Below are 20334 nucleotides of genomic sequence, written 5' to 3'. Positions count from 1 at the left end.
TGGACCCGTCTATACCCCATGGTAATATTGTGGACCCCAGCATCCTCTAGGACGTAAGAGAAATATATATACAAAAAGTTTAATGATCTATTCAGATTTTGAGATATATTAAAATTCAGTTTTATATTAAAGTTACTAAATGTAAGCTCAGTTTTAAAAGGAGATAGATGGTCCTAACATTTTTTGTTACAGGCTGTAATTAGAGGTAACAGAATAACAATATTTTGCTAATAGATCACACTACATATGTGCCCTCACACAGGTAGCCTCAATATGCCATGTGATGTTAGACACCTGGCTTGAGTGAGTCAAGTCCTGTGCAACTCTACCTGCGCCGGGCATCTTTTTTGTGTCTTTCTACCCCAAAAATCTGTTTTAGTTGTAATTTCAATGCAACTATTATGCACCTTGGGACTGTGCTGATTATTTTAAAAGCAACTCTTGTATATCGGTGTGTGACTGAGTCTGTATAAGCAGCACAACTGAACTTTGCATTGAAAAAAGCAACAGCTGCTGCATCATAGCGCTTTGTATACAGATTTCAGGCTCCTTCACACACAGATATAGGTATCACATCAGCACAGTCTCCAGGTATGTCCTCATTGCATTGCAACTACATTTTGGGTAAAAAGCAACCGGCACTAGTAGAGTCACATAGGACCTTGTGTGCCGATAGGAGTTGTTTGATGCCACTACAGCAATAAAGTATGAAGCCACATCTGTAGGTTGTTCTTTTGACCAGGAAGTAAATTGAAAGACGAAGAAACACCATTTATACAGCTGCTCTCAGTCAATGATTGCACAGTCTGCAATGAACCATTTTTGAAATGATCTTAAGCAAGAGTTTATTGTAAATAAATTTCAACATATTTCTGGTGAGTTTCAGAGACTTAGTAAAGGCCACATTTCATGAATGTACTACTTGATTTTCTTTTGAATATACACGAGTCCTCATACATCGTTGCTGCAGTCACGTTAAACAGCCCTTCTAGTTGCGCTTAGTCGTGAGTGCGTTTACTAATGACAGGCGTAATTGTATGCATTTACCTCCTAAACTGCATCTTATTTGCATGGATATGCAAGTAAGACACAAAAGCAGACTCTGTTGATTAAAATGATATGCAGCATGCCTATATTCTGTATACAACTGCATCTGTATAGGAAATGCTACATTACAATGTTTTCATGAAAAACACTGTATTGTAGCATTTCATATGCAGATACAGCCACAGATGCACACAGAATACAGGCATGCCGCATATCATTTTAATCAGCAGAGTCTGCTTGTGCGTCTTATTTGCACAGTCAACAATAGCAGAGTTGCCTGGAAAATGCCGTCTCACTCACACCAGGCATCTCCCAGTGCAAGACTTATTGAGGCAAGATGTATGAGGACCCATCTGTACCTACTTGTAGTTGATACTGTATTTTTGATTTGCATTTCTATATATCTGAATCTATGTTTGCATGATTATGTCAACTTTTATTCACAAGTACTCCAAATATTGAGCCATGTTGATAAGTAAGGGGTCTATTAACTAAGCCTTGGATAGAGATAAAGTAACAGCCAATCAGCTCTTACTGTCAAATATTTTGTAAATCATATTTTCTACTAAGCAGTAGTAGATGCATTAGTAGGTAACATATATATTATAATCAGTGACTTTATGATGCTCATTATCTACTTGGTGATTCCGTTACCACAACATAGTGATTCAGTTACTTTAGTAAAACAATGTGCCCAGGTTTAACAAACTGTCATAATTTTACCAAATTTATGTAGGTTTATCCCCAGGATGCGTCCATCTCCCAATCTTGCAAAACAATTGTGAAAATCTAGAGTTAATTCTGGAAGCTGAGTTATACATTTTGTGTACACCCACAAAGGGGTAGATGTATGACAGTGAAAAGAGTGGAGAAGTGAGCCAGTGGAGATGCTGCCCATGGCAACAAATTGGCTCTTAAGTAACATTTATCAAGTGAAATTTGTAAAATTATACATAGCAGCTGTTTGGTTGCCATGGGCATGTTCTCCACTAGTTCACTTCTCCACTCTTCTAGCTGCTTCATACATCTACCCCATAGTAGCATGTGTCATGTATGGTGATTCCGTTACTGAATTAAGAGTTAGCAAGGATAATTCCACAAGATAGCACATAAGTTATTTTAATAGTACTTTACATGAGCTTATTGTGGCCTCTTGGGCTATGAGAAATTATTCACATTAGTGGAAGCAATTGTATAAAGAATCTCACTGTAAAAAGGTGACTGCATTACCATTAGAAATGCCCTAGATACACTTATGAATACTACAAGGTCTTAAGCCCAAGACCTTTAACATTTATATAAAAACATACCCCCCCCGGGATACAATCTCGGGAGTATACCAAGAGCGCTGCTTCCACCACAATTCCTATACTATTATATTATTTCACAACCGGTTTTATATTCAATCTTTTTTATTTATAAAAATAGTACTCTAAATAAGCACAGATAAAAAGAATTTCATCATATACAATACATGCTGCAGCATAATAATTAATATTACAACCAAAAAACCTAAGAGGCTTGTTTGTATCCGGATCTGAGGCTTATATTAAAACCAATTTAGCTGGGTAATGTCCACATTACATCAATATGTCCCAGTAGGTATAATAAATCCTTTCATTTCATAATCTCTGTGATCCAATTAATAGGTGTATAAATCTTCAGATTGTCCCAATTTTACTTGGATTTTTAATAATGTGTGCACACATATATATTCTTTACCTTCACAGGTGTTTATCATACGGATATTGATTTCACCTCTGCTGGTATTTGCCCGTATTGCAGTTTCTCCGCCTTGATGCTCCCTCAGCGGCTTCCTCAGCTCAAAATTTTGAGCTGAGGAAGCCGCTGAGGGAGCATCAAGGCGGAAAAACGCGTATTCGAGTGACCGTGGTAATAGGTTTCACCTCCGGACCGCTGTAACACGGGGTCAGCAACACTATCACACAGTGTAAACTGCAATACGGGCAAATACCAGCAGAGGGAGCCTGAGCACTGTGAGCAGAAGCATATGATGATTGATGTCTGCAATTATTAAAGGAGAACCGTAACAGCAAAGAGTCCAGCACTGGAGGTGAAATCAATATCCGTATGATAAACACCTGTGAAGGTAAAGAATATATATGTGTGCACACATTATTAAAAATCCAAGTAAAATTGGGACAATCTGAAGATTTATACACCTATTAATTGGATCAATCTTGGATCACAGAGATTATGAAATGAAAGGATTTATTATACCTACTGGGACATATTGATGTAATGTGGACATTACCCAGCTAAATTGGTTTTAATATAAGCCTCAGATCCGGATACAAACAAGCCTCTTAGGTTTTTTGGTTGTAATATTAATTATTATGCTGCAGCATGTATTGTATATGATGAAATTCTTTTTATCTGTGCTTATTTAGAGTACTATTTTTATAAATAAAAAAGATTGAATATAAAACCGGTTGTGAAATAATATAATAGTATAGGAATTGTGGTGGAAGCAGCGCTCTTGGTATACTCCCGAGATTGTATCCCGGGGGGGTATGTTTTTATATTTTTGTTTTGTATAAGGAATGCAATTATCCTTTAACTAAAGAGCAGCAGTATCCACTAACTATATGGGCAAAAATCTCCTCCATTGGTAAACCCCAGCGCCCATTCTTTGTGCACACCGGAATCCTTGTGTGTTAATCAGGGAATACGGAGTGTGCAAATATATGACCTTTAACATTTGTTTAGATAGTGATAATTCTCTATTAGGTTTTATTTCAATGAATACAAATATTTCTACTATAACAGGTATAATTCTTCTTCTGGTGAATGATTAAAAGTTGCAAAACAATTTTAAAATATAGTAAAAAAATCATATAATATTTGCATGATTAATGAGGAATCTACTAATCACCTCAAAAGGTGACTTTGCAATAATCCAATCAGCTATCATTGTGTGTGCGTGTGTTCTCGCATGCAATTAAATTTACATTACACACCCTTACTGTACTCTATCCAAGGGTGTAGCTACAATGGGTGCAGGAGGTGCGGCTGCTACGGGGCTCAGGCCGTCTCGGGTCATGGCCCTCCCTCCTGCACTTAGTTGCTGAGCCCCTACTTCTAATTCTCAGCAACGTGCTGCGCACTGCAGCCACATCTGCTCTGGTGGCCAGTTGCTCCTTTCCAGAGTCCTAACTGATACAGGGAGGAGGCGTGGCTGAGCCAGCAGGGACATTCTTGGACTGCGGCCATGGCTCCTCCCAGATTTAGTAAGGCAGTAAGGAGAGACGAGTTGGAGCTGGCTGGGAGAGCAGAGCAGCACTGCTGAGAAATAAAAAGCAGGTAACGGTGCCCTGATGGTGAGCGCCCGCCTGCTGGCACTTGGGGTAGGATCTCTGGTTAGTCCAGTAGAGGAGGAGAGGGGGGTCGGAATCTGTGAGTAGTCCACAGGGAGGGAGGGAGGGAGGGGAGGGGTGTCTGAGCAGTCAGCTGGGAAGGGCCCATTGAAAATGTGCTGTGGGGCCCCCATTGGTATAGCTACGCCTGTGACTCAGCCTATATTAGACAGACCCCACCCACCCCGTGGCTGAATGCAAGGAGGGAGATAAGTGCACAGATATGTAGCACATGGTCTTTGGAGGCTTCAGGAGCTAGAATACTGATTGGAAAACTCATCAGATAAGCAAGACATAATTTAATGTTAAAATTGCGAACTCCAGCCAATGTTACATTCTACAGTTGCAGTAGAATTATTTTTTAAAAACAAATGGTAACCAACATAGAGCAGGCATCTGAAGTGACAGCTGTGTCAATTTACAATTTTTGAAAATAAACAGAACTAAACATTTAAATATTGTACAAAAAAATGGCATATAGGTTTATCATGACACTCCAAGCTAATGCAATCGCTTCAAAGTAAATTCTGGAGCATGACTTTTTTTGTGAAGTTTAGTTTCAAAGCTTAAGTATTATGCAATGTCTGTTATGGTTGTAGTACAGAGGATGTAATCAAACGTTCTATTTTTGCTATTGCACATTGTGTTTAGAACGCAGAGGTAGAATTGCAGGCATGACAATGATACAAAACTCCCACCCCATCTAAAAAATTTTTTAAAAAAGAGTAAGTATAAGCTTTCTTTAGAGACAAATTTAAAAGCATAAAACTTATTTTTACATATCTCTCAATACAGGGAACACAATGTATTCTTTTATATTTAAATGTGGACTTCCTGTAACAATTCAACTTATTATGGAGTCCTGAAGGCTTGGTGCATTTAAATATGCCAGCATTTCTAAATCTCTTTTATGTGCTATATTTTAATTCTAAATACCCATAACAGAAAAAAAAAACCCTTCCTTTAATCAGAAGAAATTTTAATGTCAAGAGCCTTACGAAAATATATATTTTAAAGAAATGCATTTGGAAAAAGGTTTGCTTTTAAAAAGGTTACATAAAAACTGTACCTTAAAAGCACATCTTTCGTTAGTCTATCATATTTGAATAACTTTAACTCCTTCATGTATTTATCTGTTCTTATAAGGTATATGCATTAGATGTGGTCAGAAGAAAAATGCCATGAGCAAAAAAAAATAAAACAAAAATAGGATTTTAATAACCTACCAATAAATCTTTTTCTCGTAGTCCGTAGAGGATACTGGGGTCCATTTAGTACCATGGGGATGTACCAAAGCTCCCAAACCGGGTAAGAGAATGCTGAGGTTCCCGCAGAACTGATTGACCAAACGGAAGGTCCTCAGAGGCCAAAGTATTGAACTTGTAGAACTTAGCAAATGTGTTCAAACCTGACCAAGCAGCTGCTCGGCAGACCTGAAAAGCTGAGACACCCTGGGCAGCCACCCAGGAAGAACCCACCAAGCTAGTAGAGTGGACTTGTACAGATTTTGGACACAGCAAACCTGCCGTGGAATAAGCATGCTGAATAGTAAGCCTGATCCAGCGTGCAATGGACTGCTCTGAAGCAGGACACCCAATTTTATTAGAATCATAAAGAACAAACAGCGAGTCAGATTTTCTGTGACGAGCTGTTCGATTTACATACACCTTCAAAACCTTCACAACATCCAAAGACTTTGAACTAGCAGAGGTGTCGGTGACAACCGGAACCACAATAGGTTGATTAATGTGAAATGCGGATACCACTTTAGGAAGAAATTGCTGATGAGTTCTGAGTTCAGCACTGTCCTCATGGAAAATTAAATAGGGACTTTTGTGAGATAAAGCCCCCAGCTCTTACACACATCTTGCTGAAGCAAGGGCCAATAGTGTGACGGTCTTCCACGAAAGATATTTTACGTCCACCTCTTGCAATGGTTCAAACCAGTCCAACTGGAGGAACTGCAGCACCACATTGAGCTCCCAAGGTGCCGTAGGAGGCACAAAGGGAGGCTGGATGTGCAGAACACCTTCAAGAACGTCTGGATCTCAGGGAGAGAAGTCAATTATTTGTGAAAGAAAATGGACAAGTCCAAAATTTGGACTTTTATGGAGCCTAGACGCAGGCCTACATCCACGTCTGCCACGTTTAGAAAAAGCAGGAAACGTCCAAGATGAAATTCCACCGCAGAATAATTTCTGCTCACACACCAAGAGACGTGTTTCTTACAAATACAATGGTAATGCTTAGACATTACCCCCTTTCTGGCTTGGATCATAGTCGGGATAACCTTGTGAGGGATCCCTCTCCTGGCTAAAATCAGCCGTTCAACTTCCATGCCGTCAAACGTAGCCGCGATAAGTCGTAATAGACAAACCGACCCTCTTGTAGAAAATCCTCGCGAAGAGGTAGAAGCCACGGATCTTCGAAGAGCATCACAAGAAGGTCCGCGTACCAGGCCCTTCTTGGCCAGTCCGGAGCAATGAGTATTGCTTGAACCTTTTCCTTTTTTATTCTTTTGAGACTTCTTGGTATCAGAGGAAGTGGAGGAAACACATACACCATCTGACAGACCCATGGAGTCGTCAAGGCGTCTACCACCACTGCCTGTGGGTCTCTCGACCTGGAAAAATACAGCTTGAGCTTCTTGTTGAGACGAGAGGCCATCATGTCGATCTGTGAATATCCCCATCGACTTGTCAAGCACCTGAACACTTCCGGGTGAAGGTCCCACTCCCCCGGGTGATGGTCGTGTCTGCTAAGGAAGTCTGCTTCCCAGTTGTCTACTCCCGGAATGAAGACCGCTGACAATGCCACAGTATTTCTTTCTGCCCGGAGGAGAATTCTTGACACCTCTGACATTACTGCTCTGCTTTTCAATTCGTCCTGTCGGTTTATGTACGTCACTGCCGTGACATTGTCTGACTGGACCTGAATAACTTGATCTTGAAGAAGATGTGAGGCCTGCAGAAGGGCGTTGTATATGGACCTGAGTTCCAGAATGTGGATTGGAAGGACGACTTTCTGATTTGACCATCTTCCTTGAAACTGCACCCCCTGAGTGACTGCTCCCCAACCTCTGAGGCTTGCGTCTGTGGTTAACAGAATCCAGTTCTGAATTCTGAAACTCAGACCCTCGACGAGGTGAGAAGTCTGTAGCCACCACAGAAGGGAGATTCTGGCTTTTGGTGACAGACTGATCCTCTGGTGCATATGAAGATGCAATCAGGACAAATTTATCCAACAGATCGAGCTGAAAGGGTCGTACGTGAAACCTTCCGTATTGAAGAGCCTCGTAAGAGGCCACCATTTTCCCCAGAAGGCGAATGCACAGATGCACCGACACCCGGGTTGGCTTCAGGACATCCCGAACCATCGACTGGATTACCAATGCCTTCTCCAACGGAAGGAACACTTTCTGCGAATCTGTGTCCAGTATCATTCCCTGGAATGGGAGCCTCCTTGTTGGCTCTAGGTGAGATTTTGGAAGGTTCAGAATCCACCTGTGATCCTGGAGGAGTTTGGTTGAGAGACCAATGCTGTCCAGCAACCTTTCCCTGGACGGTGCTTTTATCAGGAGATCATCCAGGTACGAAATTATGTTCACTCCCTGTTTGCGAAGAGTAGAAACATCATCATCTCTGCCATCACCTTGGTGAACACCCTCTGTGCCGTGGAGAGACCAAATGACAGGGCCTGGAACCGTAGATAAGCCTGATGAGGTGGCCACATCGGAATGAGCAGGTACGCATCCTTGATATCCAGAGACAATAGGAATTCCCCCTCCTCCAGACCTGAAATTACCGCTCTCAGAGACTTCATCTTGAATTTAAACACTCATAAGTACGGGTTCAAAGACTTGAGGTTCAGAATCAGTCTTACCATCCGGTTTCGGTACTACAAACAAGTTGGAGTAGTACCCCTTGTTGAGCAGATGAGGTGGAACTGGAACAATGACCTAAGTCTGTACCAGTTTTTGGATGGCATGCTGTAAAGTGACACTTGCCTCTTGTGAAACTGGTAAGCCTGATTTGAAGAATCTGTGAGGTGGGAGCTTTTGGAACTCCAGTCTGTAGCCCTGGGAAATAATATTTATGACCCAGGGATCCTGGCACGAACGTAACCAGATTTGACTGAAGAATTGTAGTCGGGCTCCCACCTGACAGCCTTCCAGGAATTGTGGTCCACCATCATGCTGAAGTTTTAAGGAAACAGAGCCTGAGCTCTGTTCCTGAGCACCTGCAGTTGCTGGTTTGCGTGGTCTACCTCTTGCGCTGCTGGAGGACGTAGAAGCACCTCTAGATTTGCCCTTGAACTTGGCCGTCCGAAAGGACTGTAACTTAGAAGCTGAATACGTCTTCTTGGTGGGGGGACTGCAGAAGGAAGATACGTAGACTTACCCGCAGTGGCTGTGGAGATTAATTTGTCTAGTTCGTCTCCAAACAAGGCCTCTCCTGTGAATGGTAGGCCTTCCATGCCTTCCCTGGAGTCCGCGTCAGCAGTCCACTGCCGTAGCCACAAGCCCCTGCATGCCGACACTGCCATAGCAGTGGTGTGTGCGTTAAGCAAGCCTATCTCTTTTATGGCTTCCACCATAAAGTTCGCAGAGTCCTGAATATGCTGCAGGGGTAAAACTACATCCTCTCTAGATAAGGAATCTAACCAATCAATTAGGTTACCTGACCATTTTGCAATGGCTTTTGTGATCCACGCACATTCAATAGTGGGTCTTTGGGCCACCCCAGCAACTGTGTACAATGATTTGAGTGTAGTCTCAATTTTACGATCAGCCGTATCTTTTAGGGAGGCTGCACCAGGTACAGGCAATACTATTTTTCGTGACAGCCTAGAGACTGATGCGTCCACTATCGGTGGATTTTCCCATTTTTTCTACCCTCCAGAGGAAAGGGAAAAGATGAGAGTAACCTTTTAGGGATCTGATATTTCTTATCAGGATTAACCCATTGTTCTTCAAAACAGGGTATTCAATTCCTTTGACACAGAAAAAGTGACTGAGGACTTCATTTTTACATTAAATTAAGATTCCTCACACTCCTCTGACAACTTATCAGGAATATGCAGAACATATGCAGAACATCTCTGACAGCCTCTATAAGAGCCTCTATTCCCTGTGACAGACCCGCATCCCCCCCTCCTCCAAGTCTGACCGATCAGCGTCAGAGTCAGATTGCAGGATATGGGCCAGAGATCGCTTTGCGGACAAATGGGAAGGGATTGATACACTGTTTTGGGGACTGAGTCTCTTGTTTATAAATTCATCCACAGTCTGTTTTAAGTATTGCGTTTCTATCTCATTGCGGGACAATTTTGTAGAAAGAGTGGAGATCAATCCTTTAAGATTATTAAACCACTCCGGTTCAGCCCCACTATTCTGTGAACCCTGAGTACCCAGTAGTGAGCCCCCTGGTGAAGAGAAACACTCCGCTGTACAAGAAATAATGTATATAATGTAATGTGACATAATGTAATGTGACAGCACACACACACAGGAAAAGGTTAAGCACAAGTAACCCACAAAGAGCCCTTCAAGGAGACACAGAGTTGTTTGGACCAAGCCCCCACCGCGCCCTTACCGCTAATGCCAAGCTTAGTACCGTGATAGGGGACTTAATACACTAATAGTCGCTCCCCCCCTGCTATGACCCCGTGGTACCACTGAGGTAATTTGGAGTCACACCGGAGGAGCTGTCCCTGTCAGTCAGCGTCTGTGTCCACTGCAGAGGGAAAATGTCGCTGGTGAGCTGCTGTATCCTCTTATAGTGAAGCCCTGCCCTTTCAATGGCGTGCAGTCTTCCTGCTTTTTTGATACTGGCTAAGGTAATTTGTGTGCTTAAAATGGAGCAGAACCGTTTTAAGGCTGTGTTTGCCAGTTTGGGTACTGTGTACAGTGTACTGAGACGCAGTTGTGTACTGTGTCTGGAGACGCATTCCGCCCCATTTAGAAGCCGTGCGTCTCCATACCCTCGTGCTGCCAAAATGACCGGCGCCCCGCTAACCGGGACGCTGGCTCAGTACTCACCACTCTATATTCTTCTGGCTCTGTTAGGGGTGGTGGCATGCCGCAGGAATGTACGCTCGCCGTGGTGGGGCTTGCGAATAGTTTCCTCAGGAGCTCAGTGTCCTGTCAGCACGGAACAGGACCATTAACCCTTCAAGAGGTTGGGCCATTCCCCCCCTGAGTCCCACGAAGCAGGCAAGCTGATGCCAACCAACCCTGCCTGAAAATAACAAACATAGAAAATAAATGCAAAAAACTCTTTAGGAGCTTCCTTCAGCGTGACCGGCTCCTCCGGGCACATTTTCTAAACTGAGTCTGGTAGGAGGGACATAGAGGGTGGAGCAAGCCCACATTATCAAATTCTTAAAGTGCCCATGGCTCCTAGTGGACCCGTCTATACCCCATAGTACTAAATGGACACCCAGTATCGTCTAGGACGTAAGAGAAATACAGTTTTTTTTCTATTTTAAAATTATCACTTTCAGCCACACACACACCAATCAGCCATAACATTAAAACCACTAACAAGTGAAATAAATAACGTTATCTCATTACAATGACACTTGTCAAGGGGTGAGACATATCAAGCAGCAAGTGAACAGGCAGTTCTTGAAGTTAATGTGTTGGCAGAAGGAAAAATGAGAAAGCATAAGGATCTGAATGACTTGGACAAAAGGCCAATTTGTGATGGCTAGACAACTAGGTCAAAGCATCTCCAAAATGGCAGGTCTTGTGGGGTATTCTCAGTATTCAGTGGCTAATGCCGACCATAATTAGTTCAAAGAAGGAAAACCGATGAACCGGCAACAGGGTCTTGGGCGCCCCAAGGCTCAATGATGCACATGGGGAGCAAAGGGTATCCCGTCTGATCCCACAGAAGAGCTACTGTAGCACAAACTGCTGAAAAAGTGAATGCTGGCTATGATAGAAAGGTGTCAGAGCACACAGTGCGTTATCCGCTTGCTGCGTATGGGGCTGTGTAGCTGCATACTGGTCAGAGTGCCCATGCTGACCCTTCTCCACTGCTGAAAGTGACTACAGTAGGCACCAGTGTCAAAACTGGACCATGGAGCAAGTGTTCTTTTACATTATGTGGATGGCTGAGTGTGTGTTTATCATTTACCTGGGGAAGAGATAACACCAGGATGCACTATGGGAATTAGGTAAACAGACGGAGGCAGCTCCGGGCAATATTGAGCTGGGAAAACTTGGGTCCTGGCATTCATGTAGATGTTACTTTGACAGGTACCACCCTACTTAAACACTGTTGCAGGCCAAGTACAAACCTTTGTGGCAACAGTATTTTCTGATGGCAGTGGCCTCTTTCTGCAGGATAGTATGTCCCTGACACACTGCAAAAAATGTTCAGGAATGGTTTGGTAAAGAGATCAGGGGGTTGTCTCATTCTCATCAAGCATCTATGGGATGTGCTAGAATAAATAAGGCTGAGCCATGGAGGCCCCACCTTACAACTTACAGGACTTAGTGCCAGATAGCACACCTCCTTCAGTGCAGTCCATGCCTCTATGGATCAGAGCTGTTTTGTTGCAACAATAGGTACCTCCACAACGTTAGGCAGGAGGTATGGCTGATCAGCATATGACTCTTTTCAAATGAATCCATGTGGATGGAGGTCACGCAGCTGTGGGTGCATAATCACTAGTGTATGCAGTGTTTCTTTACAGTATGTACACTACAGACTACTACTGCTTTTGCTCAAACCTGCCAGATAACTTGTGTAGAGGTTCAAATGTCCTAATTGATTCACCCTGCCACCTCTGAATCATGCAACTCTTGCAGGCAAAGTCATACATGTGGTGATTCAATCTCCCTTCAATAACATCATTCTCATTTATCTTTATTTCAAATACATTGCTGTTACATTTTAAATAGGAGTTATTTACGTCCCTCAGGCTACAAAGAAAAAAACAGATTTAACAGCATCTTTTATTTAGCATTAACTTTGTAAGCAGACATGATAACATTTTATTACTTCAGACATACAATTAACGTGTGATAAACGGATAAGAGACCTAAAGCACTTGTTCAAACGGACATATTTTAATTTCCCTTAAAACATCAGTAAGCATTTAATCATGAAGTAATAAAACTGTTATTTTGTTTGTTTTTACAGGGTTCAGGAGCATGTACAATGATTTTTTTCAAGCTGGAAGAACATGTTCTTCAAAGTAAAACCTGTGCATTAATTCCTATCCATTATTATTTAAATTATTACGGATTGAATGCGAAAAATGCTTTAAAGGAATGTGCAACTGTTGGATGCATTTTAGAAAAATGCTGTACCTTTTTTTTTTGGCAACTGTTCGCAAACCATAGTAACATACAAGACAATCTATTAGCAGTAATAATACATAAGGGACTTACCAAGGTCAGTGTTTGGGCCTGCAAGAAGCTGTTTAAATTTTTCTAGCCGAAACGCTTCTCTTTCTGACAAGCCAGCAGTGTTCAAGAGACCTTGTTCTGCCTGTTGAGGTACTGAATGCTGTCTCTGCAGAGAATGCTTCTCACCTGAAGGAGAAGTATGTAAATCAACGTTAATTGAATGTGGATAATGAAGTCACAATTGCTTACCTATCTTGTACACACGGCAAATGAATTACATCTTTTTGACCAACTCACAAAACTATATATATATACACTCTAACAAACATGAAGAAGTCATCCACTTATCGTCTTACATATTATTATTATTAACGTTTATTTATATGGCACCACAAGGGATTGGCAGTGCCCAATTACAGGGTACATAAACAAAAAAGCAAAACAAAAAAACAGTGACTTACAGTTCAAGACAATATAGGACAAGTACATTATTATTATTATCCTTTATTTATATGGCGCCACAAGGGTTCTGCAGCGCCCAATTACAGAGTACATAAACAAATAATCAAACAAGAAAACAGCAACTTACAGTTGATGACAATATAGGACAAGTACAGGGTAATTAAACATAGCTACATCAGCAGATGACACTGGAATAAGTATCAGGTGGCAGAAGACTGCTGGATGTGGTACAGTTGAAGATTATTAAAGTAAGACAAAGGATGAGCACATGAGGGAAGAGGCCTACATGGTATATTAGTATAGCTGCATCAGAAGACAACACTGAAATAAGTATCACTGTGGCAGAAAAACGAAGGATTTGGCGCCGTCAACGGGAGTATGGAGTAGAAGATAGTTTAAGTAAGAGAAGGAAAATCACATGGAGGGAAGAAGGCCCTGCTTTACATTCTAAAGAGTAGGAGCAGATAGATGGGTGACAAATTTGGGGAATATACAATGAGCGTGGGACAGAGGGCTTAGTGAATACAACTACAGCTCTAGTTTCTAAACAATTAGCATCAGTATTTTTAAACATGAGATAAATGGCATGTGTCTACAATTAGTGGAGATCTGGAAAACAATCTGAATACGTTTAGCCACAGCAGAGCTTGATCGCTTCAAGAAAGTTACCAAAAATTCTGCCCATAAGTTTCCAACCTCAGAAGAATCACACAACAATGGTAGTATCTGGGCACAACAATTTAACCTTTATACAGCTCTGTATTCGGAAATAAGGGAAGTAAATATAGTTGTGTCACCCATCAGGCAGATCATTCATAAACTATGGGAGAGCATGAACGGCATTAGCCAAATCAAGTAAAAGGTTTTTCAACCTCGTACAGACAATCCAAGAGTTTAACAGAATTATGACGGGTGAACACTGGCAAATATATCGGCCATTCAACTGAACAGCATGGGAATGTCGGCGGGTGTGTACCCCTGATGCGTCTGTGAATTATGTCATCCACAGACATATCACATCGGCACTGTAGCACAGCAGATGGCCGATATATCAACGCATCGCGGAGTTTGTACGGCTGTCATTCGATGGCCCGTACACTTGCTGCAGAGGCCGCTGGTGACTGACAGCACAACTGGGTGGGCACATGTAAATGTCTGTCCAGTTGTGACGTCAGGCACGACACATTGGGCCAACGATCGGTAAGCGGATGTGCGCCTACTGATCAACAGAATTATATTCGGACCCATGACCTCCACACTTTTGGCATAGAAAAAAAGGTTTTCTTTTTTGTTCGTTTATTGTTCTTTTTTTATTCTTTGAATTGAGAAACAGAGATCTTTATGTATATTTAATAAATTTCACAATCATGCTCTATGATGTTTCTTCTGTCCTAAAAGTATCTTTCCCTCTAATCTATGATGCCGCAGTCACAGCGGTAGAAGAGGATTGATGCCGCAGATATAGTGGCCATGAAGAGTGGAACCCACAGTTCGTTTCATCACTTACCGCAGCGGCAGTATACTTACCCAAATCTGGAGTGGAGAGCGGTGCCACAGTTCTAACCCCAAATACCACATCTCACTCGGGTGATCAACTACACACAGCCGAACTACTGATTCAAACCATCCACAATGGATCCTATGTAAACTGCATTGAGCTCATGATTATGATTACCACATTATTATGGGACTTGTAGTTCCACAGACACATTCAACATTTGGATAAGTCTGCAGTCCTCAAATTTTCTTTTCTTATTGAACCTGAACTGACAATTCATTCACATTCAGTATATATTGTATTACAGCGTATGATAAATTAATTTACTAAAGGGGTGTTTTTATGTATGCATACTGAAAAAGTTTTTACTGCTAAGTAAAAAGGAGAAATTCTCTTTTATATTTGTGGTTTAGATATTGTCAAAGTCGAAAAATATTGTAATGCATACCCCATATACTAACCCCACACACATGCCCGCTGCGCGTGCACTTATTCCGCCCCGTGAGGGCGCATATCCGCAATTTGCGTAAAATAGCTCCCCACGGCAATGCGCCTTAGCGCGTGGTATGCGCATTTACGTTAGAGTTTGTGAACGCATAGAGGGTTATTAGAACATTACATATTTAACCCAAATAGTGCACATTGTACACATAGCCCCCTGCACCACATCAGAAAGAAAATAAGATTTTACTTACCGATAAATCTATTTCTCGTAGTCCGTAGTGGATGCTGGGACTCAATCAGGACCATGGGGAATAGCGGCTCCGCAGGAGACAGGGCACAAAATTTAAAAGTTTGACCACTAGGTGGTGTGTACTGGCTCCTCCCCCTATGACCCTCCTCCAAGCCTCAGTTAGGATACTGTGCCCGGACGAGCGTACACAATAAGGAAGGATTTTGAATCCCGGGTAAGACTCATACCAGCCACACCAATCACACCGTACAACTTGTGATCTGAACCCAGTTAACAGTATGACAAACGTAGGAGCCTCTGAACAGACGGCTCACAACAATAACAACCCGATTTTTTTGTAACAATAACTATGTACAAGTATTGCAGACAATCCGCACTTGGGATGGGCGCCCAGCATCCACTACGGACTACGAGAAATAGATTTATCGGTAAGTAAAATCTTATTTTCTCTGACGTCCTAGTGGATGCTGGGACTCCGTCAGGACCATGGGGATTATACCAAAGCTCCCAAACGGGCGGGAGAGTGCGGATGACTCTGCAGCACCGAATGAGAGAACTCCAGGTCCTCCTTAGCCAGGGTATCAAATTTGTAGAATTTTACAAACGTGTTCTCCCCTGACCACGTAGCTGCTCGGCAGAGTTGTAATGCCGAGACCCCTCGGGCAGCCGCCCAAGATGAGCCCACCTTCCTTGTGGAATGGGCCTTGACAGATTTAGGCTGTGGCAGGCCTGCCACAGAATGTGCAAGTTGAATTGTGCTACAAATCCAACGAGCAATCGTCTGCTTAGAAGCAGGAGCACCCAGCTTGTTGGGTGCATACAGTATAAACAGCGAGTCAGATTTTCTGACTCCAGCCGTCCTTGAAATATATATTTTCAATGCTCTGACAACGTCCAGCAACTTGGAATCCTCCAAATCGCTAGTAGCCGCAGGCACCACAATAGGCTGGTTCAGGTGAAACGCTGAAACCACCTTAGGCAGAAAGTGAGGACGCGTCCGCAGTTCTGCCCTGTCCGAATGGAAAATCAGATATGGGCTTTTATACGATAAAGCCGCCAATTCTGACACTCTCCTGGCTGAAGCCAGGGCCAGTAGCATGGTTACTTTCCATGTAAGATATTTCAAATCCACCGATTTGAGTGGCTCAAACCAATGGGATTTGAGAAATCCAAAACTACATTAAGATCCCACGGTGCCACTGGGGGCACAACCGGGGGCTGTATATGTAGTACTCCTTTTACAAAAGTCTGGACTTCAGGAACTGAAGCCAATTCTCTCTGGAAGAAAATCGACAGGGCCGAAATTTGAACCTTAATGGACCCTAATTTGAGGCCCATAGACAATCCTGTTTGCAGGAAATGTAGGAATCGACCCAATTGAAATTCCTCCGTCGGGGCCTTCCTGGCCTCACACCACGCAACATATTTTCTCCAAATGCGGTGATAATGTTGTGCAGTCACCTCCTTCCTGGCTTTTACCAGGGTAGGGATGACCTCTTCCGGAATGCCTTTTTCCCTTAGGATTCGGCGTTCAACCGCCATGCCGTCAAACGCAGCCGCGGTAAGTCTTGGAATAGACACGGTCCCTGCTGAAGCAGGTCCCGTCTTAGAGGTAGAGGCCACGGATCTTCCGTGAGCATCTCCTGAAGTTCCGGGTACCAAGTTCTTCTTGGCCAATCCGGAGCCACGAGTATCGTTCTTACTCCCCTTTGCCGTATAATTCTCAGTACTTTTGGTATGAGAGGCAGAGGAGGAAACACATACACTGACTGGTACACCCATGGTGTTACCAGAGCGTCTACAGCTATTGCCTGAGGGTCTCTTGACCTGGCGCAATACCTGTCCAGTTTTTTGTTGAGGCGGGACGCCATCATGTCCACCATTGGTCTTTCCCAATGGACCACAATCATGTGGAAGACTTCTGCTGTTTACGTGGGCGACTGCCGTGATGTTGTCCGACTGAATCAACACCGGCTGACCCTGAAGCAGAGGTTTTGCCAGGCTTATAGCATTGTAGATTGCTCTTAGCTCCAGTATATTTATGTGAAGAGACGTCTCCAGGCTTGACCACACGCCCTGGAAGTTTCTTCCCTGTGTGACCGCTCCCCAGACTCTCAGGCTGGCATCCGTGGTCACTAGGACCCAGTTCTGTATGCCGAATCTGCGGCCCTCTAACAGATGAGCACTCTGCAACCACCATAGCAGAGACACTCTTGTACTTGTGGACAATTTTATCCGCTGATGCATCTGCAGATGCGATCCGGACCATTTGTCCAGCAGATCCCACTGAAAAGTTCGTGCATGGAATCTGCCGAATGGAATCGCTTCGTAAGAAGCTACCATTTTTCCCAGGACTCTTGTGCATTGATGCACAGATACTTTTCCTGGTTTTAGGAGGTTCCTGACTAGATCGGATAACTCCCTGGCTTTCTCCTCCGGAAGAAATACCTTTTTCTGAACAGTGTCCAGAATCATCCCTAGGAACAACAGACGTGTCGTCGGGATCAGTTGGGATTTTGGAAAATTCAGAATCCACCCGTGTTGTTGGAGCACTACTTGGGTAAGTGCTACTCCGACCTCCAGCTGTTCTCTGGATCTTGCCCTTATCAGGAGATCGTCCAAGTAAGGGATAATTAAGACGCCTTCTCTTCGAAGAAGGATCATCATTTCGGCCATTACCTTGGTAAAGACCCGGGGTGCCGTGGACAATCCAAACGGCAGCGTCTGAAACTGATAATGACAGTTTTGGACCACGAACCTGAGGTACCCTTGGTGTGAAGGACAAATTGGAACATGAAGGTAAGCATCCTTGATGTCCAAGGACACCATAAAATCCCCTTCTTCCAGATTCGCTATCACTGCTCTGAGTGACTCCATCTTGAACTTGAATTTTTGTATGTACAGGTTCAGAGATTTTAGATTTAGAATCGGTCTTACCGAGCCGTCCGGCTTCGGTACCACAAATAGCGTGGAGTAATACCCATGTCCCTGTTGTAGGAGGGGTACCTTGACTATCACCTGCTGAGAATACAGCTTGTGAATGGCCTCCAATACCGTCGCCCTGTCGGAGGGAGACGTTGGCAAAGCAGACTTTAGGAAACGGCGAGGAGGGGACTTCTCGAATTCCAACCTGTAACCCTGAGATACTACCTGCAGGATCCAGGGTTCCACCTGCGAGTGAGCCCACTGTGCGCTGAAATGTTTGAGGCGACCCCCCACCGCCCCTGAGTCTGCTTGTAAGGTCCCAGCGTCATGCTGACGCCTTTGTAGAAGCCGGGGAGGGCTTCTGCTCCTGGGAAGGAGCTGCTTGTTGCAGTCTCTTACCCTTTCCTTTGCCTCGGGGCAAATAGGAATGTCCTTTTGCTCGTTTGTTCTTATAGGAACGAAAGGACTGCGGCTTTTTCTGCTGGGAGGTGACCTGGGGTAAAAAGGTGGATTTTCCGGCCGTTGCCGTGGCCACCAGATCCGATAGACCGACCCCAAATAATTCCTCCCCCTTATACGGCAATATTTCCATATGTCGTTTGGAATCCGCATCACCTGACCACTGGCGCGTCCATAAACTTCTTCTGGCAGATATGGACATCGCACTTACTCTTGATGCCAGAGTGCAAATATCTCTCTGTGCATCTCGCATATAAAGAAATGCATCCTTTAACTGCTCTATAGTCAGTAAAATACTGTCCCTATCCAGGGTATCAATATTTTCAGACAGTGACTCCAACCAAGCCACGCCAGCACTGCACATCCAGGCTGAGGCGATTGCTGGTCTCAGTATAACACCCGTATGTGTGTATATACTTTTTAATGTATTCTCCAGCCTCCTATCAGCTGGATCCTTGAGGGCGGCCGTATCAGGAGACGGTAACGCCACTTGCTTTGATAAGCGTGTGAGCGCCTTATCCACCCTAGGAGGTGTTTCCCAGCGCGCCCTAACCTCTGGCGGGAAAGGGTATAATGCCAATAACTTCTTTGAAATTAGCAGTTTTCTATCTGGGGTAACCCACGCTTCATCACACACTTCATTCAGTTCCTCTGATTCAGGAAAAACTATCGGTAGTTTTTTCACACCCCACATAATACCCCTTTTTGTGGTACTTGCAGTATCAGAGATATGCAAAGCCTCCTTCATTGCCGTGATCATATAACGTGTGGCCCTACTGGAAAATACGTTTGTTTCTTCACCGTCGACACTGGATTCAGTGTCAGTGTCTGGGTCTGTGTCGACCGACTGAGGTAAAGGGCGTTTTACAGCCCCTGACGGTGTCTGAGACGCCTGGACAGGTACTAACTGGTTTGCCGGCTGTCTCATGTCGTCAACAGACTTTTGTAGCGTGCTGACACTATCCCGTAATTCCATAAACAAAGCCATCCATTCTGGTGTCGACTCCCTAGGGGGTGACATCACCATTACAGGCAATTGCTCCGCCTCCACGCCAACATCGTCCTCATACATGTCGACACACACGTACCGACACACAGCAGACACACAGGGAATGCTCTGATAGAAGACAGGACCCCACTAGCCCTTTGGGGAGACAGAGGGAGAGTTTGCCAGCACACACCCAAGCGCTATAAATATATATAGGGACAACCTTAATAAGTGTGTTCCCTTTATAGCAGCTCAAATATTATAAATATCGCCAATAAGTGCCCCCCCTCTCTGTTTTTACCCTGTTTCTGTAGTGCAGTGCAGGGGAGAGTCCTGGGAGCCTTCCTCGCAGCGGAGCTGGGCAGGAAAATGGCGCTGTGTGCTGAGGAGAATAGGCCCCGCCCCCTTTTCGGCGGGCTTCTTCTCCCGGTTTTTTTGGAACCTGGCAGGGGTTAAATACATCCATATAGCCCCAGGGGCTATATGTGATATATTTTAGCCAGAATAGGTATATTACATTGC

At 43.8% G+C, this 20334-nt stretch overlaps 1 protein-coding gene across 3 annotated transcripts in view; it reads right to left on the bottom strand.

The window, feature by feature from the left end:
* The window catches only part of TBC1D22A (TBC1 domain family member 22A), a 1169061-nt gene that overhangs the window by 988925 nt on the left and 159802 nt on the right, over positions 1–20334 (bottom strand). For all 3 annotated transcript variants that reach the window (XM_063927120.1, XM_063927118.1, XM_063927119.1), the window contains one exon: positions 12829–12972. In XM_063927120.1, coding sequence (XP_063783190.1) covers positions 12829–12972 — 144 coding nt within the window. The remainder of the gene's footprint in view (positions 1–12828; positions 12973–20334) is intronic.

Source organism: Pseudophryne corroboree, chromosome 6 (assembly GCF_028390025.1).
Source record: "Pseudophryne corroboree isolate aPseCor3 chromosome 6, aPseCor3.hap2, whole genome shotgun sequence".
NCBI classification, from domain to species: Eukaryota; Metazoa; Chordata; class Amphibia; order Anura; family Myobatrachidae; genus Pseudophryne; species Pseudophryne corroboree.
Note: the sequence above shows the minus strand (reverse complement) of the source record. Positions and strands in the feature narration are given on the sequence as shown.